General features: G+C 52.3%; 7 protein-coding genes across 7 annotated transcripts; 3 read left to right on the forward strand and 4 right to left on the reverse strand.

Annotated features, from left to right (window-relative positions):
- Positions 1-291: 291 nt before the first annotated feature.
- Positions 292-4463, reverse strand: N7482_004437 (HECT domain protein; the record flags this gene model as incomplete). Its single annotated transcript, XM_056686562.1, has 3 exons — positions 292-414; positions 473-4166; positions 4255-4463. 3 exons carry the CDS (start codon positions 4461-4463, stop codon positions 292-294), a joined length of 4026 nt encoding a protein of 1341 aa, XP_056545304.1.
- Positions 4464-5031: 568 nt separating this feature from the next.
- Positions 5032-6430, forward strand: N7482_004438 (putative C2H2 finger domain protein; the record flags this gene model as incomplete). The annotated part of the gene is made up of 2 exons (XM_056686563.1): positions 5032-5153; positions 5215-6430. The coding sequence occupies 2 exons, from the start codon at positions 5032-5034 to the stop codon at positions 6428-6430; spliced, it is 1338 nt and encodes a 445-aa protein (XP_056545305.1).
- A 2239-nt stretch (positions 6431-8669) lies between these two features.
- On the reverse strand, positions 8670-10962 carry N7482_004439 (putative DUF21 and CBS domain protein (Mam3); the record flags this gene model as incomplete). The annotated part of the gene is made up of 3 exons (XM_056686564.1): positions 8670-8806; positions 8854-9755; positions 9818-10962. 3 exons carry the CDS (start codon positions 10960-10962, stop codon positions 8670-8672), a joined length of 2184 nt encoding a protein of 727 aa, XP_056545306.1.
- Positions 10963-12130: 1168 nt separating this feature from the next.
- N7482_004440 (uncharacterized protein) lies at positions 12131-12796 on the forward strand (the record flags this gene model as incomplete). Its single annotated transcript, XM_056686565.1, has 1 exon — positions 12131-12796. One exon carries the CDS (start codon positions 12131-12133, stop codon positions 12794-12796), a length of 666 nt encoding a protein of 221 aa, XP_056545307.1.
- Positions 12797-15283: 2487 nt separating this feature from the next.
- Positions 15284-16575, reverse strand: N7482_004441 (2-oxoisovalerate dehydrogenase subunit beta; the record flags this gene model as incomplete). Its single annotated transcript, XM_056686566.1, has 3 exons — positions 15284-15321; positions 15382-15947; positions 16016-16575. 3 exons carry the CDS (start codon positions 16573-16575, stop codon positions 15284-15286), a joined length of 1164 nt encoding a protein of 387 aa, XP_056545308.1.
- Positions 16576-17344: 769 nt separating this feature from the next.
- N7482_004442 (argininosuccinate synthase) lies at positions 17345-19082 on the forward strand (the record flags this gene model as incomplete). The annotated part of the gene is made up of 9 exons (XM_056686567.1): positions 17345-17359; positions 17488-17530; positions 17589-17630; positions 17693-17857; positions 17921-17973; positions 18039-18255; positions 18306-18526; positions 18586-18665; positions 18719-19082. The coding sequence occupies 9 exons, from the start codon at positions 17345-17347 to the stop codon at positions 19080-19082; spliced, it is 1200 nt and encodes a 399-aa protein (XP_056545309.1).
- A 403-nt stretch (positions 19083-19485) lies between these two features.
- On the reverse strand, positions 19486-21456 carry N7482_004443 (putative salicylate hydroxylase; the record flags this gene model as incomplete). Its single annotated transcript, XM_056686568.1, has 8 exons — positions 19486-19523; positions 19580-19908; positions 19959-20697; positions 20751-20808; positions 20870-20946; positions 21015-21019; positions 21073-21233; positions 21373-21456. 8 exons carry the CDS (start codon positions 21454-21456, stop codon positions 19486-19488), a joined length of 1491 nt encoding a protein of 496 aa, XP_056545310.1.
- Between the last annotated feature and the right edge of the window lie 727 nt (positions 21457-22183).

A 22183-nucleotide genomic window follows, 5' to 3' on the forward strand; every position in this document is an offset into this window, starting at 1 on the left:
CACACGGCCAAGCTGGGGCCGCTGGAAATCTACCCCCGTCTGATTCGCTTGGTTGGTATTTGACCCCCACGTGGTTTTTGCAAGGTTTTTTATCTCAGCTAGGATTAGCAAAGTTCGCCGAGGATTGTGAAGTGATATGGACTACGATGTTCCCTATATTTGGGTGGCCTGCACCTATTGCACTCGTTGATGGTCATCATGCTTTTGTTCATTCCTGTGAGGGGGGAAAATATATGTAGACCGAAGAAATGGGTATGCATAGATCAATACCGTTCTCCAAACAAATCACTCTTACGCAACACCAAATCCTCGTGCGTTTTCAAGTGCCTTGTCCAGCTTCTCGGCCAGTGCATCCTTGGACGAGTACTCGGGCAGCAGGAGACGGCCGAAGCACGTCAGACTGGTCGGAAGGCGCTAAGAACAAGATTAGTACAATTGTCAAGACATTTTCAGCAGAAGGTTGATTGCTTACCAGGTCTCCAACGCCATTTTTCTGGATCACGAACATAATACTCGGGATACCGTTGACGGGAATCCGGTCACTGGCTGTGACGAATTCCAGGAGCTGCGCCTTTTTCTCCGACGGATACTGCTGCACCACGCCCCAGAAGTCGCGGATGAGACGATGATCGGGCCCGAATCCACCCTCGTATCGAGCGTGGTTCTCGAGTTCCTTGACGTCAATCTCTTGAAGTCCTTCAACGACAGTCTTAAGTGCCTCTGGAGTGAAGACTGACAGGGCTGATCGATCGAGACATGTGTGAAAGCCCCGAAGGAACGCCTCAAACTGTAGTCGAATCGACTTGTCAGTAAGCCAAAAGATATAATCTTTGACAAACTGGGTGCGATTCTGATTCGTCACAAGGGGTGCCTCATCAGCAGGAGGTGTGGGTGATTGAAGAGGCAGAGACTGCATGAACTTTGCGGCCTCGCCCGAGGCAGAAGGGCTGAGTGGATCGGCCGCTTCACCCGCCATGGGTGATGGAGGGCTAACCGTTGCTAGATCACGGTAATGAGAACCGTCAGGCCACGCTGCAACTGCTTCCAAAGGACATCCACTCGGCGCTCGGGTGGTAGGCCACGCTTCGTCGCGACCGACCTTTTGCATGTCAACTGTCTCCACGCTGCCTACAGATTCGAAGCTGAATTCGTAGGTACGCATAAAAATGTCGCTCACATCGCCATCCTTCCAAGTGAGAAGTGAGTCAAGACCCTGAGTGAGTTCCGGCCATCCATCGCGGATATGGTCAAGATGCTTCACCTTGAGTCCCAGCAGCTTGCGGTAGAACGCAACCGGGAAGTTGATCGGGAGTGTGAGACCATTGTACACGGCGATAGACATCAAAAGCCCGAGAAGCTCAAACTTGTAGAGCGGTTCCCAAGAGCAAGGCCGGAACCAGGAGATACGATGCCGGCTATCCATGGTGAACATGCCGTAGGATGGGTCGAGAGCTTCGGCCATGAGCACCCGGAAGAATTCTTGCTGAACACCGCCGTGATCCAACCCTTCCTCTCCTTCATCCATACCCATCTGAACCTTGAGTGGCCGCATAAGCTCCCGCCTTTCTCGCCGCCAGAGCTGATTCAGAGCATCCGTCAGAACACTGTCTCGCCGGACGACAAGAACAAGAAACGTCGACATTGAAATTTTCATGCGCGCTAAGAGTGCCGCGTCATCCAGGACCGAAATGCTGCCAAAGGCAGTTTGAGTGACATGTCGCGTGGTGGTCATAGCTGCCTCGTAGTATTTAGACATTGCCGAGTAGTTGAGGGCTCTGAAATATATGACCAGGAAAGACGGGGGGAAGAGGAAAGAGTATGATAGGAGGTGAATCGTGCGGTTGTTTGATACATTTCCCACCCAGGAAACTGGCATCTCGAGAGGATCCAGTCGCTCTGCGAGGATGGGAGTCTGGAAGTCCTCAGGGAAAAGGCCCAGCCGATTTCGTTCCTTGTACATCAAAGCCAAGATCTGTATTGCGCCTCCGGCGGCACTGCTGCGAGCCATCTCTGGATTGCCATCCCATTCTCGGAGGAAGAGCGTTCTGAGCCATTCCACGATGAGAGGGATGGGGCCAGTAGAATAAGTGGATGTACTGTCGATCTCCGAGTCTTTGAGAGGTTGGTGTTCGCTAAGATGGTCCACAATACGATCAAGCACATTCAGCCGTCGTTGCTTGGGTAGGTCAAGGCTATAGACTTGACGAGCTTTGGATATCTCGTGATAAGCGAGCCTGGCGGTAAGAGCACGGACAAGACGATTGATTAGGCGAAGGCCTAGTTCATGTTCTAGACGATCGGTCGCTTCCACGGCTTGCTGAGCATACTCGGGCGATAGTTTTTCCATATCGGCAGAAGAGGCAACTGTACCAGCAGCACGCATACGAAGAATACCACGCCAGGTGCCAACATCAAGATCTGGGACCGAGCTAATCAAAACAAAGAAGGTGATGGTGGCAATATAAGCGGCATCTGCGTCAGACAAGGGGTCTTCGCTGGGAGATTCGGAAAGTCGCCGTACGACCGGAGCAACGCTGGCAATTGTGGAATTGCGGGATGAACGGCGAGAAGGTCGGCTAGACGCAGTAAACTCGTCCGGAGGCACGAAGAGCTTATCCAGGGCACTCCATAGACTGTGCAACGCAATGTCCCAGGGGCAGATGGTAAAAAGGCGCTGCAGGGATTCTCGAAGTTTTGGAATATCCAGTCGTTTGTTAATATTGTTGGTTGCTGTGCCCAGCTCCAGTGTATCTTTTCCAAAAGAACGTAAAATCTGCCTGGTACTGCTGAAGACGAAATAGACGCTTTGGGCAACGAAAGGAAAGACCTGACGCTGGCGAGGGGTTGCAAACCTCCAGTCCGGGTTGTCAAAGCTACCCATAGATTGGATGCGGTCGAGTTCTTCTCGCCAGTTCTCTGCATCTTCCTCGGACGCAATCATGATCTGGCTAAGGCCATTAATAATATCTGGAGTGAAATGCGTCACAGACTGGGCCAGTGGCGTCACATCTGCCGTACGACGCATGGAACTCGATTTTGGTTTGCGATTTGTTGGGGTATCGACATCAATATCCGGTTGAGGAGGCGGCAATTGAGGATTTCCTGGGCTTGCGGAGATAGCAGCCTGACCCAAAAGCTTTTCGCTGTCCCAAGAAACACGTCGCTGATTCTTAGACCGCTCTTTGGGACGTGTGCTGTCTATATCCCCTGACCTTCCGCGATGCTTTTGCGCGCGATGTTTCAACGCGGGCGGGGAAGGCATGCTGGCAAACTCATTTGGAGCAAGATGCGAGTTGATTGACAACTTGCGGTTCTTATATTCGGGACATTTCTTTTCCTCCAAGCTAGACCGCGGTGACTGCCGCCAGTGATCCACTTCAGTGATAGAAAGTCGCTTCACGTGCTGGTTTTGAAATTTTAGCTCCACTGCAGAGGCTTGGGTTCCAGAAGTTCGTGATGAAGGGGTGCGTGGCGGAGGGTTTTGGGCATGCGAAGGAGTGGATTGGCTGCCATTTAGTTTCGTTTTATCTTTTTCTATGTCTTGTCGTTTCCCGGGGTTCGTTGCCTCAATGCTTTCTGGATGTGTTTCTGGCTGTTTCCTCGACGGCAAAGGTTCGGTTGTCCGTCGTAGTGGCAGCCATTCAACCATGCGTAGAGATAATGTATCGAAAAGGTTTTGAGTAAAGGATTTCGGATCTTTGAGTGGTTGTTCCGCAGTATAGTTAAGGTCCTGAAAGTTGTAGGTACTCGGGTGTACATCCTGGGCAGCCGGGCGTCCAGCATCACCCGGAGCAGCCAATTCACCTGTTTGGACAGCACTCGCTCCTGTGTGGAAATCGGGACCATCGGTTTGAGCATGCTGGGGTTGGGAAACGTTGCCTTTTTCCGCCGCAGTCGCAGCCGCAGCCTGCACCTGAAAGGCACGAGATCGTTGGAGGGAGATACGATGATAATCATGGATTGTCAACTCAGACGAGTACCTCGGGTTGTTGCAACAAAGTCCACTCTCAGCATCCTCCTGACTGGCGAGGTAGCAGGCGAGGGTTCGCGCGCTGAGTTCTGTGTACCGACGATACGGGCCTTCGCTTACTCTTCGGCGTCGACTGGCGCAGGTTGGAGTCCGACATCCCGGGTCATCACACCCATGGAGTAACTGGTTTTTGTACCTATTGTTGAGTATTGAATTAGCATCATGACACCGGGGGGAGGAAGGTCCATCAGCCACGTCAATACTCGGCGCTACCGAGCACATACCTTCGCACTAGCACATTAAATCGCCGCCGACGTTCATCCCGATACCACGGTAAGACCCTTGATGAATCTGAAAGCTCAATAGTGTTCTGGACAACGACTTCGGGCGCATTTGGTGGTATCTTGGACCGAGAGTATTGAGGGCGTTCGCCGCCGCCGCCCGGCTGCGCGATGTCCGGATTGTCGAGAGAAGCTCCGCGGAGCCTGGTCATCGTGTAAAAGGTCGTCGCATAGCCAGGCTAAAGGAGATCACAAATAGCTCGACGGATCTTCAGGACCTGATAATGACTACCGGTCAAAGATGCATGCTGCGAGAGTAGAGGCTCAGCTCACCTGATATCATCGGTCCTTCCACCTGAGGCATCACAAAGCGGATCCACCTTTGTCCGGGTATCACGTGCAGGATAAGGCGGTATGGTTTCGCATATTTACCCAATGAGGCTTAGCGCAGTCCTATGAGGAAAAGCGCCATCTTTCCATTCTGTGCGGTTCGTTTGATAAGCGTTGCTTGCAAATCAAATCCCAAGTTCTATCAAATACATTTTATTTTCCCTTTACTTGACGACTACCTGATAGCGTCGGCGATTTATCTACTGTTGTCCCCGGCTTCACAGCATTTTTTCCGGGTCCGCCTCTTGAACCAAGCGAAAAATCGACTTGCGAAACGGAACTTTCATCATACCCCGCCAGCGATAAAAACTTCGCTCCACACTTACTTTTTCACATCAAGTGTCGACCCGATCTTTCGACTCTCCACGATATTTGGCGACAAACATCAACATGTCGACCACCACCCAGCAGGCTAGCAGCTCTGCTGCCAACCTTCCCTACACTTGCAACACCTGTCTCGTTGCCTTCCACCGCAGCGATGCGCAGAGAGATCATATGCGAAAGGACTGGCAGTAAGTGGGGATTTCATAAATCAAATACTACTGCGACACTGACTGAAACTAATATTTACAGCTTGTACAACATGAAGCGCCGTATCGCCTCTCTTCCGCCAGTGTCCCTCGAAGTATTTAGCGAGAAGGTCCTTGTCGCCAAAGCAAACTCAAGCGAGGCAGCCGCCAAAGCCTCTTTTGAGAAGACCTGCCACCCCTGCCAGAAGACTTTCTTCAGCGAAAACTCATACCAGAACCACATCAAGAGCTCCAAGCACAAGCAGCGCGAAGCTCGCCTGAAGAAGGAGGGTGACGATGCGTCGGTTCTAAGCTCCGCGTTCTCTATGGGAGAGCCGGTCAGCAAATCCAACGAGAACGATGTTGCCAAGGTGACAGATAGTATGAAGGCTGCCACTATTCAGGAAGAGGATGAGGATGAGGAGATGCAAAACGACAAGACCGAGTACTCGGTATCCCGGTGCCTCTTCTGCTTGGCCGACTCCGCCGATGCGCAGGCCAATGTCGAGCATATGTACAAAGCTCATGGCATGTTTGTCCCCGAACAGAATTACTTGATTGACCTCGACGGCCTCATCCACTATCTGTACCGCAAGATCACTGAGAACCACGAATGCCTCTACTGCCACGCAATCCGAAACAACGCAGAGGGAGCTCGCACCCACATGCGCGACAAGGGTCACTGCATGATCGCTTTTGAAGCTGAGGAGGAGCAAATTGAAATTGGCCAGTATTACGACTTCCGCAGCACCTACTCTGATGGAGAGGATGATGACGAGGATGAGGATATGGCCGATGCCGGTGGCGTCAAGGTGAAGGGCTCGGACGGAGACGACGATGGATGGGAGACTGATGCATCATCTGTTGACGATGATGAAGTCGATTCGCACCGGAAAGCACCTCTCATCTACCAAGACGAGTATGAACTCCATCTCCCGTCCGGCAAGAGTGTTGGTCACCGTTCGCTCGCCAAATACTATCGCCAGAACCTGCACAGCTACCCTACCGCCGACGAACGAGCTGTTCGCCAACTGGCTATTGAGAACGGAGAGATTCAAGAGGAGGACAAGCCCCGTGGTCGCAATCAAAACCGCGCCCTCATCTCTCGTGCCAATGGCGGTACAGGCATGATCGGTGCCACGGATCACCAGAAACAGACTGTTTTGACTTCGGAGCGCCGCGAACGGACTCGCGCACTTCGTTCCGAAAACCGGTACCACGCCCGCCTCGAGAGACAAAACAACCACCAGAAGCACTTCCGCGATCCCCTTCTCCAGTGATCGTTGCAACTGCTATGCCCTTCTCAACGGCCAGCACGACCGCTCTTGAAGCCAATTTTGGTCCGCTTGACAAACACCTTGCCTCACTGGACTTCAAGCATCCAGCGACCAGCTCCCGCAGTGACCGGCCACCCCCCCAGCGCCGGTTATATCATCTGATCTCTTGTGATGCCGAACATGATATCGCCGATGAGGTCCTCTTTTCCCGCGCAGGTTAGCTTCGCCTTCTTCTTCATCGGAGGTTTTCAACCCGCACGTTTTTATCGTGGCCTCCTAATCCCCGTCTCCGAACTCTGTATCTTACGACGGGATATACGTGCAATATCTGTTGATGATTTGAATTTTTCATGTTGTGGAAGCATGTCTAGACGTCTGCATACTCGTGGCGCATTGATGAATTTTTCGGTTTGGTGATTGTTTTACAGGAAAAGCATGTGTTTAGTCTTGATATTCCAATTTGATTCTTACTCCGTCATCATTCTTTACCTTGTGTACACTTGCAACTCCCATTTAGAAAGGGGTGGACAGTCTATAGGAAGCTGGGGAGATAATTCTTTCTGCTCTGCGAGGACCGACACCGAATTCGGTTAGCGAAATTCTGTCGCCTTAAGAATAACTTAAACCTAGTGAATGTTCATGTATGGCAATATTATTGCTCACGTGTCCTACAAACCTAGACAGTGCTACAGACAAGTTAATATCTGACAGTCTCCTAACATCCAGCACTACGCCGGATTTTAGAATAGATATTGGTCATCCGTCAACCATGTCGATTTTGAGTGTCCCCTATAGCCTGAAATTAGCTCTCTGGAATTCAAGTCAATAGCTGAAGAGTATTTATATAAGCTATCAAAGAAAATACTCTTAATTTGAGTCGGTGCGCCTGAAAAATGACATGGAAATCGGCCGGTAGTACAAGAACGTGCATATTTCGGGAGGCAATTCTGGCATCTGGGTGGTCTCTTGACAGCAAACCACCCTCGCCAGCTAGCAGCTTCCGACCCGCCGCCGTGGGGGGGGTATAGCCTATTCTGCACTCGCCATGATAAATTGTAACACGACCTACTCTAATTTTCTACAATCTCGAAGAGTTAAGGAATGTGCCTGAAAATAATGCAACGTATCGAGTGAGCGTGAGCATCGCTTCGCTTGGACGGTGCATTCTGGAAATGAAGACAGTGAAAACCCGAGAACTGCATCTAAGATAGATCTTGGCAAGAATGTTGAACAAATTGAGACCTGAGCCCACAGAAACCAATTTAAAAGCCATGTGCAGGGTATGAAAGACACACTGTGGCAAACATAGAAACAATAAATGTTAAGGAAGCAGATATACAAATAATGTGCCGGCTTGAATACCAGCGGCAAATGAAAAGTAAAAAATTATAAGAAAGTTTCAAAACGAAAACGAAGGAATCGACGTGCAGGCGACCCAGCGCAACATTAGAGCCCGAAAGGAATACACGAGGCTTTGGGCTGCCCGGTGAGATCAATTTGTATTTAAAAAGGCGGTTTGTGTTTTGTACACCTAGTCATGAGTTAGCACATCCTTCAGTGGAAAGAAATGGATTGATATAGGCTGACCTTTTTCGGCTCGGTATTGCCGCAGATGAACTAGAGGGGAATTGATCTTCTGCAGCCTAGTCTCCAGGATTTTCGGTTGAAGTGGATATTTGTTTTGGCGAAACCTTCCTTTTCTCTCTCCTACTTTTTTTCGCTTCGAAGAAGAGAGGAATCAATTCTCTATAGCTTCGCCTCTAGGGAATTAGGCGACCGAAAGTTTATTTGGCGAGCTTTCATTCGATCTGTTTGATTCAAAGATGAATAGAGGGACTCTGCAGCTTCGTCTCCAACTTTTCGATTGCTGGATATTATGTGGGCGAGAGCTCGATCTGTTGTCATCTTCATTTTGTTCCTCTTGTTTTTGGTTTCTTCTTCATTGCATGACTGGCTGTGGGATGGAACTGTCGTCTTTCCTACGAATTCTGGATCAATGAATTTCGAAGGAACAGTGGGGTCTCATATTTGAGCCGGAGGAGCCTGAAAAGGGAGATTGCGTATTCTGCACCAGTGTCGCCTCCCGGAGATCGAGGGCCGTTCATCTGTTGGGGCGACAAGTGGGTTTACTTTCGCGTTTTGGCTTCATTCCAAAGAGAAGTTGATCCTCCGTCGCCTCACCTCCGGTAAACGGTAACAGTGCACCAGCTATTTGTGTCGGCGGATCCTGGTTGCTCTAGGTTTACTGCAGAAGGGGTCGATCCTCTGCAGCGCCATCAGCACCTGTTGACTTGTGATGATTGCCATGCTTCTTTTTGCGTCGACGTTTCTTGGCATGGGATTGAGACTCATGCGCTGAATAATGCGGGCCGGTTGTATCTGTAGTACTGTCTTTATGGAGAGAGGGGAGGAGCTTCCAGTTTTACGAGAAGGTGTTCGAGCCTCGCCTTCAGAAGAACTGCTGCAATTGGCGTGGAGGACGACTTTTCGGATGCCGTTCACGTCCACGATTTGTTCTGTAATGCTGCCGCTGCGAGTTGGTCCACGAAGGTGGTAGACAAACTCAGCAGACTTGGAATCCGTTGATCTGATGCTTCCTGTGGCGCTGCTGCTCTTGCTCTTGCTAGTAGAGGCGGAACGGGTGAGATCCTCGCGCTCTTCACGAACAGCTTCAGGAATGGAGACCTGCGGAAGGTCCTTATACTGTTGGGCATTTGTGCTCTTGGTGACATTGTCATGGGAGGAAATAGTGCCATATCCAAGTTTCAAAGCATGAGCTCCATCTTTGGCGTCCGCCCCGGAGCTAACGAGGCCTGCTCCGATTCCACCTTGAAAGCCAGCTAAAGTGATTAGACGCTGGGAGTCAGATATACTTTGCCCGGATTCGAAGTCAGTTTGAGCAGATAGAGAGGGTGAGGCTCCGCTGTGCTTGATTTTCACTGCACTATAGCGAGTGGAACGTGGCCGACTCGCGAGATTTGACGGACCAAGGTGTTTCAAATGTTCTCGAATCTCATCTGTGGCGCCTCTTTGGGTAATCCAGGCATCTGTGGGGTTTGAAGAACTATCGGCATTCTGTTTGCGGAGTTGGAAACGAGGAGGAGGAGCTTCGACAGAGCTGCGTCGGCGCATGAGGTCGTAAGAACTTCTTCGAGCGGAGGACGGTGTCTCCCTATCCAAGTCGATCAGCTCTCCATCTACAAGAGAGCCCGCCGTGGGTGGCTCTTCGACAATTTTTCCCTTGGGAACTCGGCTTTTGGGTGCGGGTGCCATGCGACGAATCGCTTTGTGGACGTCAATAAAGACGTCAGATTCGTCAATAATCTCTCTGTTCTCATAGTCAGTAACTTCTCAGACAAAAAGGACCAGCCAGGATGAGGTGCAACCTACTCTCCGATCAATTCTTCAATAACATCTTCAAGGGTGACCACACCGAGGGCCCCCCGATCCTCGCTTGGATACTCAGAAACAAGCACCATATGCGATTTTCCTTCTTGAAAGAAGTTGACTATGTCAAGACAACTAGTTTCGGGACGTGTCTCTGGCAGGGTGGCCAACGCAAATTCACGGACACGTTTGCAATCTTCAGGGTCGTAGGTGATAAGCATCTTCACAAGAAGCATGCCCACAAAGTTCTTGGGGTTGTCGGGTGCGTGGATGGGAATGCGAGAATAACCTTGGGACAAAATCAAGTCCATGGTTCTTTCGTCGAGGACAGTGTCGGCAGACATGGTGAATACATCTTCCATCGGCGTCATAATACTGCCCACAGATTTCTCTTTCAAATCGAGTACAGCACTGATGATTGTGACTTCATCGGAGTTGAGTTGTTCTCCAGCCTCGCCTAGGGTCTTGTGCAGGGTGACGAGGGTTTTCAATCCGGCTTTCTTGTAAATGGTGCCGTGGTCTTCGCCGAGCAGCTTGTCGAGCAGCTTGGCGACTGGCCAGGCCACTGGGGACATGACGTACATGAGAATCAGCACACAAGGTGCCATCCATGCCCCAATAGGTAGACCGTAACGGACACAGATCGATTGAGGGACGATCTCCCCGAAAATCACAATCAAGGCTGTACTTCCAAGGACCGCTGGCCATCCACCGCCGAGGGTCCGATCCAACACGATGGGCAAGGTCTCATTCGTGATCACGTTGCTGAGAAGTAAAGTGACGAGGACCCAGTGCTTTCCCCGCTTGAGCAGATTCAAGACACTGCCCGCATTCTTTTTCTCAGAAGCCTCGCCGGAGGTCTGGATCACTTGTAGATAAACTTCATCTTGACCCATCAATGCAATTGTAAGTCCCGCGAACGCCCCGCCGCTCAACACGAGGGCTGCGCTAATACCCAAGTACAGCCATAAACTCGGGTCGTCGGCTTCTTTCGGGGGTTCGGAGTCGCGGTGTGGCGAGATGTGGGAGAGCGATAGCGTGGGTGCGGCTGCCGCCAGCGGAAGGTGAGAGAATAGGAGGAATATGAGTTTAGCCAGACTCAGCACGATGGGCCGAGCGGCGAGAACACGCATGGCAGTTGGCGCCATCGTCATCGGGAATCGTCACCGCGAGAGTGTCGTCAACAGGGTATTTCTATCCCTCAAAGTTCCCGACAGGGGGAGGGGGGCGCGCTCCACGATCGTAGAAAGAGGGGTCACAGTCGGGACATTGCTGAACTCAAGCTGGTGGTGATCTCCCGCGGCTGGGTGAGAAGGTCGGCGATAGGCGTCAAAGATTTCACGAAAGGAGAGGAAGGGAGGTGCCGTGAGGTCCGCAAGAAAAAACGCGCTGGAAAAGGGTGGATCTGGCGACACCACCATGGGCGTATTGATGCGCAAGGTGATCGAGACGGGGCTGAATTAGGTTTCGAGTGAGAAGGCTGACGAATCGCAGGGGTTGAAACCCGTGCGGCATCGACACCTGGAGGGTTGGGCTCGCAACCCGCTCCACCGTGGGTCCCGTACTCGGCAATGGCCGGGCAATCGCAGCGATCCGCCAGAGATAATCTCGGCGTTTTCTTTGTTGCAGTTCCTCAAAACTACAGTGGCGTTCCATAGGGCTTCGATTAACCGGTGATGACATAATATTCTGCCCGTCAAACAACTCCATTATGCTTGCATCACGCGCTCAATAGATGGCTTTCTAAGTTTGTAGATTAAGCTTGGTTCATATTCCAATTGGACTTCTTAAGAATAATGATCTTAGTTCACTTTCATAGCGGTTTCTTGACCTGTAAACTTTCCTCTGGGAGCGGAAGACTAGGCGGTAGACCAATGGGAGTCGAAAACGTAAGAAAATCCACTGTACTCCTCCCAATAGGCTGCGTGCTGTACTGGCCGTGCTGGCCATGCTGGGTGCTAAGTTAACGTTAATGGTGTCGGAGCTTTGTCATCACTGGGAATAATACTCGGTCCAAACACCTCGGCCTGGCGCGAGGATCCTGCCGATAGGGTTCTTTCCTCCGGGCCCGCCAGCGGAGTTATCGAACGAATCTCTCGCAGATCAGCTGGAAACCTTTCTGGGGGTCCAAGTCTCAAGGACGACACATCAAAAATGCTCAGGGGGCCCTCAGCAGGAATATTGAACCCACGGTTCGAGCCTTCTGTAAGACGAATCGCGTCTCCCCGAGCTATCGTCGGTACTCCTTTCCCAGACACACGACGCAAGCCAGGTCCGTGACCTGAGAGTGCCCCCCTCCAGCTGCTCCAACTGCCCATGCAGCGTATCAACTACCGATATCAGCATGCAGGTCTCGAGCATGCTGGCGTGGTTGCCAGTCCTGGCCCCTGTCTCAATCTGGGCACCTGGATGCTCATGCGCGACTTCCATGGCCTCCAGCCGTTCAATGTCGTTCAGAGCGGCCCGGTAGGATGCCCGGGGGTTGTCGTTATCAGGCATGGGCATATCGTTTTCCAGGTTGGGATAATCGCCCCGCCCATGGCAAAGGAGAAATGTATGGACACGACGGTTGTCGGCAGACTCCTCTCGGAGCATCCCGCACTCATCAGTTACGGTTTGGACGGTTACTTTGAGCTCGGCAACCTTGGTCTGAGCCGCTGCAAGCTGGCGTCTAGATTGACACTGGTCGTCCAGTCCTCTCTCTCTCGGGCCTGGAGAAATCGCGGCCGGTGTATACCGCGGACTTCCATCGGGACTCCCTTTGCGACGTGGCTGCGTGATACGCCATTTGGCGAGCGCTTCAGGGAGGTCAAGTCCCGGCCCTGTGCGTGGCTGATCAAATTGGAGTTGCCTAAGTTCTTATCGACCGCCTCCTTTAAATTCTTCTCCAGGACGGCGGCGGTAGCCTCAAGGGCATCCTGCTTCCTCAACCTGTTGCACTGGACTAGGGCGGCGGGGGATCGTCATCGGGGTCACCTCTAGAACACCCGACAGTGTGCCTTCGTTGTCGGTGTTATTATCGTTGCTGATCATATTATTAGCCTGAGGTCAGTCATCTCATCAGGGGGTGTATCAACCAATCTCTCTGTGGCTAGAGAGGGGGCGAACGCAGGCATGTTCTCTAGGGGTGTCACGACTGCGGAGGCTCCGACCGCGATTGACGCGATCACAGTCACCAGCAGCCGCCAAGGGCCCCAGAGGATGGCCCCATGACTCTCACTGTGGGGAAGATGAGATAGTTCAACAGATTCATTGCTAGAGCTGTTGGCGAAAGGGGATATAAGAACGTCAGGAACGTTCAGCGCGCGGAACGAACTCCATCACGCTACCGAAGTAGTGGGATTGCGGCAAAACTGAAGCTTTTTGCAGATGTGGGAAACGTTGAGGGACGAAGAATGTCGTGGACGTGTCTGGGGTTCGAGTGTTATATTTTCATCGAGAGGCCGCGTCCTCACTTCGCCTCATTTCACCTCATTTCACCCAAAGGTATTTTTTCTTAAGAAATTAGATCAGTACAATTAGTGGTGCCCACCATTCTTCAATCTATCAAAATCATTAGGATTTCGTTGAATCTAGTGGTGCGTTGCAGCTGAGAAGCCTCCTGATTCCCCAGAACCCTCCTGTAATTGAGTCGCTCGATCACTGTGAAGCTTTACCATCACTGAATTTGCTTGTTCATGTAGTGAATCATGATGTTAAATATCGGCTTCGGGCTTCGTGGCAGCAGCCCCCGAGCTTATTACGTTCATCATAATTTGATCGTTGTGAATCGGGTAGACTGTGGACTCTTGGCCTGCATATACGCTCTAGTGGTGACTGGTGCTGGGCGAAAGTCTGGAGCTCCACAGTCTTATGGCGGTGATGAGCCGCTAGGTTTCTTGGTAATATTCGAAGAAACTGCGAGGTATATGAATGATGAGGCATTGGATTCAACCGAACTAAAATGTTGGAAGCGCTGGTCAGCTGAACAAGCCGCCTGAGTAAGGATAACCGGCTCTGAGTGCAACATTTCTGCTTGTCTTTAGAATCCTCCTGTGTACTACCTGTGCGGATATGCTTCTGCCTCGTTGGCTGCCTCGTCGGAGTCTTCGTCGTGATTGAGTGTGGTCGTCGTCCTCGTCCGTGGGGCCATCCTCATGTGATTCGGTGACTCGGTGAGTCGGTGATTCGATGCCGCTATCCTCCCTTACAGTGGTAGCAAACCCGAAGGGGATTTATTCCTCGGTGATGGGGACCTTCGCCGTGCTACGCCCGATCAACTTACTGTGCGGCGCCGAGCCAAGTGCCAATAGTCATGGTCCACGATACATGTTGTGGTGCATGTGACTAGTGATGTACTAGCTAGCTACTTGCCGCCATCCGGCTACATTTTAGAGGCTCAAGAGCTTATGACACAATCACAGACACTTGATAGTATGGTGGAAGTAAAGAGTTCACGCTATGAGAAAATAGGCTTTCTGGACATCCCATGTGCTTGCATATGTTAATGTCGATCGCCCAAGCGGATAATGTGGGCCAATCACCTCTAGTGCTTTCCCGATCTTGCGCAGGACGGCTTTCCCAATTTTAGCCCTCTCTGCAACGTCGCTGCACTTACCAGGATTACGAGGAAGCGCGGCCGAGAGGAATATCCATTCCTCGTCAGTCAAGGCTTATAGTCATAGGGTGTGCTGTCGTGATAATACTTTGATGTTTTCACAGCTCAATATACTATGATCATATTTGAATAACAGTTTCCTTTGAGTATCTATTATGTATCAATCAATTAAAACTACGATTCGATTCATGTTTTGAGCTAATTTGGGTCGTGGTTGACTTTCCATGTGGTCCGAGCGTGGTTCATCGAGGTGTTAAGCTTTCTTGGGCCGCGTGGGGACATGCCCCCGGTGGGACGGCATGCCGTGGAACTGGTCACGTCAAGACTGAAGAATCGGGTCTTCGCAATGGCCCAACAAAGATAAATAAAACAATACTCAGAATCCTTTCGCTAGAGTATGGAGAAGATGCCATTTCGCATTGTTCCGGGCCTCTAAGCGTATAAGATCATGGCTACCTACAGCACGTAGACTGTAAGTTGCCACTCGGGCATACCCGGTTCTCTTTCCAGCGACCATTACCAGCTCGAGTTGGTAGCCGATCATTGTTTGACGACTAGTTAACATTTTTGCTATTGTCTCATATCGCATGGGGGCATCAACGGAGTTCAAGGATCAAAATATATATCTGTCACCTTGTACGTAGGTAAGCCTGTTAGGTTGTCGTTCGGAGGTCTACCGAGGTACCTGGGCACACTGAGCCCTCTAGACAATAAGAGACCCAGAAAGGATACACCCAAAAATGGTTAAGACGGATGACAGTTGTTATTTATGATCTTTGGTTCTAGTGGACATCTTTAAGCTCTGGTGCATTATCAGTGAAATTGTGTGGGAGGACGATCTGGTCTAAGGTGTTCTTTCGAAGTGTATCACCTCAGTATTCTAAGGTCTGCTTGATGGCATCGTAGATCCCTGTTGGAGAAGATGCTTAGCTTGAAGAGACTCTAAGCAGGTGTCGGTCAATATGCTTACTGGCAACATCGGGCAGAACAAACTGCTCATAAGTCAAGCCTGTGTGTGTGCTCCAACCGGCAACTCGTTTGACCGGGGCTTCCAACCGAAGGAAGGCGCCTTCTTGTAGTGTCGCAGCGACCTCGGCACCAACACCATAGTTGACCATACTTTCGTGGACGACAACGGCTCGTCCCGTCTTGCGGACGCTCTCAAGGACAGTCTGGCGGTCCCAAGGATAGATCGTCCGGAGGTCAATCAACTCGATGTTGACACCCTTCATAGTCTTTTCGATCGCAGAAATGGCAGAGGAGCAGAGGTAGAGTGGATGACCATAGGAGATGATCGTCAGGTCCTTGCCCGGCTTGATCACCTCCGCCTTGCTCAGGGGTATTGTGTAGTATTCGTTAGGGACGTGCTCCACAGCAGCTCTGTAGAGAATCTTGGGCTCCATAAATATCACCGGGTCATTGTGTTCGAAGATGGAGGATAGGAGGAGACCCTTGGCCTGGGATGGGGACCGCGGTATTACCACTCGGACGCCGGGTATGTGTGCAAAGAGTGACTCCGGGGATTGTGAGTGGTATCTGTGCAATTAATAGGTCAGAATATGTTCACCGCAAGGTAAAGTCGGGGGTACTGCATCCGAACATACAGTGCGCCATGTCCCACTGCACCACAGGGCATCCGAATCACCAAGCCGCCTACATTGCCCCCGGTACCGCCTTCCCTGTAGCGAAACTTTGCCGCTTCATTGACGATCTGATCAAATGCGGGAAACACGTAGTCAGCAAACTGGATCTCTGCGACGGGCTTCATGCCCTCGGCTGCTGCACCAATAGCAAAGCCGGCAATTCCTTGCTCGGTCAAGGGTGTATTGAAAACTCGGTCCGAGCCAAACTCTGTCTGTAGATCCATCGAGCACCGAAAGACCCCGCCGAATGCGACGTCCTCGCCGAATAGCATGACCTTGTCCGAAGTCGAAAGAGCCGTCCGCAGGGCAGAGTTGATGGATTGGAACAGGTTCAGCCTTTTGCTGGTAGCTGCTGCGGGAAAGTCGGGAATGCTAGATAGGGAGGAGGGCGTGTGATGTAGGAGCGGCGTAGACTTATAGTCAATGGGCAAGTTGAGCTTCGCCGCAGGCGACGGAGCCGCTGAATAGCATCGGCGGGAAACTCGAGGGATCAGAGTCCGCGACGATCGAGGTGACACCATCTTTCAAAGGCGTATGAGGGACGCGGTGTACCGGCGAGCAGAGGCATGAAGAAGACCCTCCCAGGACTCTGACTCTCGCTTTATAAATGGAATTCCTCCTGTCGGCCCTTTCTGGGGAGATTGCGGGGATGCGACGCCGCGAATAACCGCGGGTGCAAACAAGCCAAACGCGGCGCGGAGGTATGACGGATGAGCAATTGTTGCCCGTTGGATCAGTGCGGGCGCCGGTCCATGGGGCTCTGGTTGCTACTGCAGCAAACCCAGGAACGCTCAGACGGTTCCCATAATTATGATGGGATTAAAAGTTCTATCTTATAGTGAGTAATGTATGGAGTAGCCTGCCCTATGAATCCCTGTACGCTTACGTTCTCAATCATCGTTATTAGTCATGATCGAGGATCCCGCGGGAACCCATATAGTCATCTCTATTGTTTGTATAGAATCGCCCTCGTGAGCCATTGCTCGGGCCAGCAAGCATAGCTAGGGTGGATACCGATTAAGCCGGCAAGATGCATTCGGTAGCTTGTGGAATCAATCGAAAAGCCATCAGCTCAACGATCGCTCCTTCCACTTTTCCGCCGGAGAATGCGGTGAGGTCGTCTTATCAGGGCTTATCATCTCCCACCCGGTGTCGGCGCCAAGAAGTGTGACTCGCCCGGCCCGCACCAAAACCCGCCTTTTTTTCGGGTGACTCAATTCCTTCGACCTTCAACTCAGTACTTTCCCATCTTTTTCAAGTTCTGTTCCTAAATATCTCATTCCACTCACAATGTCCAAGGGCAAGGTATGTTGACTCATTGCATCTGTTGCTGCTGCGATTCCCATTGTCTACCCTTAGACCGCTACTTCATCCCACTTTCCACACCTCTAGTTACCGCGTTGCGCGACCGAACTGACCCATTGCTTTCACAGGTTTGTCTGGCCTACTCCGGTGGCCTCGATACTAGCTGCATTCGTACGACATGACCCCATAATGGCTTCGCACAATGGTAGTCGCTGATACTCGATTCTAGTCAAGTACCTGATTGAGGAGGGCTATGAGGTCGTCTGCTTCAGTAGGTCACACGCGCTAACGTGAGCAATGCGCCCCAGGAAAAGATGCTAATATTATATGCAGTGGCCGATGTTGGCCAGGAGGAGGACTTCGAGGCTGCTCGGGAGAAGGCCCTGAAGATCGGTGCCCTCAAGTGCGAGATTATCGACATCCGCCGCGAGTTCATTGAGGAGCTCTGCTTCCCCGCCATTGCTTGCAATGCCGTCTACGAGAACGTGTACCTTCTCGGTATGCTTATACCATTTTTGCTTGGCCTAACTAGAGCTCTCCTTTGCTGACCCAAGTTCCTAGGTACCTCCCTGGCTCGTCCCGTCATCGCCCGTGCCCAGATTGAGGTCGCCCAGGTACGTTTTACATCCATTGCCTCCACAATTTCGTACATGGTTTCTGAACTTGCGGTTATTTCTAGCGCGAGGGCTGCTTCGCCGTCTCCCACGGCTGCACCGGCAAGGGCAACGACCAAGTCCGCTTCGAACTCGCCTTCTACGCCCTCCAGCCCAACATCAAGGTCATTGCCCCATGGCGCGACCCCGTCTTCTACGAGCGCTTCGTCGGCCGTAACGATCTCCTCGCCTACGCCGCCGAGAAGGGTATCCCCGTCTCCTCCACCAAGTCCAAGCCCTGGAGTATGGATGAGAACCTGGCCCACTGCTCCTACGAGGCCGGTATCCTGGAGGACCCCAACATCACCCCCCGGCCGATATGTGGAAGTTGACCCAGGACCCTCTGACTGCTCCCGACCAGCCTGAGGACTTCACCCTCACCTTCGAGAAGGGTGTTCCCGTCAAGCTTGAGTACACTGAGAAGGGCCAGCAGAAGACTGTCACCGACTCCGTTGACCTCTTCCTGACTGCGAACGCTATTGCCCGCCGCAACGGTGTTGGCCGTATCGATATCGTGGGTTATCTCAAGCGTCTATAACGTCCTTTGGACAAGTTTGCTAAATAGTCACCCAGGTCGAGAACCGTTTCATCGGTATCAAGTCTCGTGGCTGCTACGAGACTCCCGGTCTTACCTGCCTGCGCGCTGCCCACATGTAAGCTTCCCTGCATACCATATTGCTTCACGACCCCCACTGACTCTTCATAGCGACCTTGAGGGTCTTGTGATGGACCGTGAGGTCCGTGCCCTGCGTGACTCTTTCGTCACCTTCAACTACTCCAAGCTCCTCTACAACGGCATGTACTTCTCCCCCGAGCGTGAGTTCCTGGAGGCCTCCATCACCGCCTCCCAGAAGTCTGTCAACGGTGTCGTCCGCTGCCGTGCCTACAAGGGCACCGTTTCCGTCCTCGGCCGCTACTCCGAGACTGAGAAGCTCTACGACATGACCGAGTCCTCCATGGACGAGATCGGTGACTTCTCGCCCGCCGAGACCACCGGCTTCATCAACGTGTCTGCCATCCGTCTCAAGAAGTACGGCCAGATGAAGGCTGCCGCTGGTGAGAAGCTGTAATTTCTCTCGCCTTGAGAATTCTGGAGCCATATGCTGCGCGTCACTGGCCTTCCATGAGGCAAAAATGCTGGGATTTTAGTTTTACATGTTTACCACGCCTGATGTATACTGGAATGGGTCCCCGGTCCGAATGATTGTATAATGAAATAGAAAAGTCACAATTGCGGGATTGCCATGTTTTCGCTGTTCGTTGAGTAGGCTAATGATCTATATCTGGTGGCCGTCGATGCTAGTATGTACGATTTCTCCGGTGCATATGTACCAGGACTCAAGAGGTCCAGTAGTCGCGAGATAAAAAGCCAAGAACACCTCTCATGCGTCCCGTCGAGGGCCGAGCATGATCTATCAAGCGGTGCACAATGGTGCTTGATGTTGAATATAGTGGGTGCGTAATGTATGCACACTACAAGTTAGCGTTGAACTTCAACCCGGCGCTGGCTTCTGATTAAAATGAATTAGCAATTCGATCAAGCAACACTTAGAGGCGCGAGTCATACCATTCCACGTATCCAAGGCCGCCTTTTCTGCATCCCACCCCCACAGAATCCGCTGAGTCTCGCGGTCAGACCATTTGTCTGGGTTTGAGCCCGTCGTCGATGCCCGGAACTGCTCATCACGGACCATTTGTTCAGGACCATCCGGCAAGTGCAATGTGATGCGATTCTCGGATCCAGATTGCTGCACCGTCTCCGCACGCTGCTTCCGCGATTTCTCATACACCCGCAACGCGTGTGGGACATCCCGCCGGGATGAGATGGTCGACAACAGCACTCCAAGCGCGGCAGCATCTTCGACGGCTTGCGCCGCCCCTTGAGCCACGTATGGGCTGTGGGTGGTTAGCGGTGCGCAAAAAACAAGGCTCATGGTGGGACGTACAGCATCGGGTGACACGCATCGCCAATCAAGGCTACCGATCCCCGAACCCAAGTCTTCAGCGGGCGATGCAGACACAACTTCCACTCCAGCACTTCATCATCCTCCACCAGATTAATCAGCTTCCTGACCCTCGGTTCCCACCCATCATAATTATCGACCATCGCTTGCTTGGAGCCCCTCGTCGTCCAGGACTCTTCGACTTCATGCCGGTCCGGATGCAGCAGGACAACATTGTACAGCTGGTGATTGCGCACGGGATACGCGATGATGTGGCGACCCGGGCCTAACCAACGAGTCGCCTGTGGCTCGTCGATGAGCGCTTTTAACTCCGGATCCTTCATCATTACGCTGCGTGGCAGCATGATCCGGTATGCGGCATCGCCAGTCGCGATGGCTTGGAGTGATGGGTCCCCCAGCAGGTGTCCGCGAATGGTGGATTTGATGCCGTCGGCACCGACCACGACGTCACCGCGGACAACTGTGCCCGCGGCCAGTGTGACAGATGCTGGGCTAAATTCCACACCTGTGACTAGCGAGTTCACGCGCAGCTCCACGTTAGGCAGCGCCAGGGCCTTTTCAATTAGTGCGTTGTGCAGGTCTGCACGGTGGATGACCGTCTGCTGCCCGAAAGTCTTGTTCACCGGCATGGAGGCGAGGAGTTTGCCGTCTTCCCATCGCCGGACGTGGATGTGCTCCAGGGCGACATCCTGGGCGTGAATCACATCCGCAACGCCCCATCCTGATCAGGGGTTAGTTTCTTAATCATGCTTGAGAGTAAGGAAAGCCACTCACGTTCCAACATTCTTAGCATATTGGGGGAGACTTGGATGCCAGCTCCAACCTCCATTAGCTATACGGCTCTAGGTTAGCAGTGCTCATAATCCGCATATGAGATGGACCACGCCACATACTTTTGGGGCAGCCTCGAGGATCGCGACCCGATGGCCTTTTAATCCCAGTGTCAAAGCCGCAGCTATGCCGCCAATACCTGTTGATGGTCAATTGAGTTCTTGTTTTGGGACTGGGGCAGTTCGATGCGTTGCTGACAACACATACCGGCCCTGTTCAGGGTTAGCATGCGGCACTTCACCTCCAAAAGTCCAATCAAACTCACCCGACGATAATCACATCGAGAGGAACATTGGCCCGTGGCACCTCCATGACGAAGAAGTCGAACCGCAGCAACGATGTAAAATAAGCCAGGAAGCCGCCAATGCCAGAACAGAAGGGTGTGTCGGACGGAGGAAGTCCACCACTTCGCGGGACCAGTTCGGGCTAGACTAGCACGCCAGTGGCTATTTCAGAAAATTGGCCCCGAGCTCAGTTGTCCGACGGTTTGCCGTTCCCACCCGTGCCACAGGCACACGATGCCCCAGCAGGACTGCAGCTTCCATCTGTCTTACGACCATATTACCCCTTGGAGTGTGGACACGCTGATCGTCCATTCGAGGACCCTCTTGTTTCTCCACAGGCCGGGGAATGCATGGCGGAATGCCATGCTTTGGTCCTACGACTGTGCTGTCCACGATGTCCCGGGCATCGGCGTTGAATCGGGCAGGCGCCAACCGGACGGCACTTGGCGGCTCCGGGCGGGGCTAACCGCCGTTGACCACGGCCTTGGCTCCGGCATGAGCAATGCACATTCACGAGTACGCCGGACTACTCTTACACTTAAACTCGGGCCACACTCTCGAGAAAGGAGGGCATATGTCTGACAATTCTGAGCAAATTCCTGCTTGGTGGCGTGCTTTCGGACCGGAAGTCCTTGAGTCGCCGCTCGGCAACAATGGCGACCAGGGCGTCTCCACAGCCCGCCCCTGGATATTTTCCTCCGATTGCCCTTTGCTTGGGAAACATCTCTCCGGCTCTTTCTGCACTCTTCATCTGCCGAGCCCGGCGCAGATAGAGCCAGTACCTCTGTATTGCCTACTTCACCCCCGACGTGCGTCGTCTCCTGCGCTGCCTCTTTGCGCCCGCAGACTCGCAACCTCGTTGCGCCCCCTTCCTCTCCCCGGCTTCGATCCGGGGATGCATTCTAGCCTATTATCGCGGCAAATGCGGGGATCAATCATTGCCGATTGCTTGCTGGGATGCCCTGTCCGGTGCTAAGACAATCTAGTTCGTCCTTGGCGTGGCACTAACTGCTGCATTAGCATTAGTCGCGCAGGTTAGATATGTATGCCCGTCACACAGGATTGCAAGCTACGCGGATTTAGAAATGTCCG

The sequence above is a fragment of the Penicillium canariense genome, assembly GCF_028826845.1.
Source record: "Penicillium canariense strain IBT 26290 chromosome Unknown utg000002l_segment0_segment0, whole genome shotgun sequence".
In the NCBI taxonomy this organism is placed as follows: domain Eukaryota; kingdom Fungi; phylum Ascomycota; class Eurotiomycetes; order Eurotiales; family Aspergillaceae; genus Penicillium; species Penicillium canariense.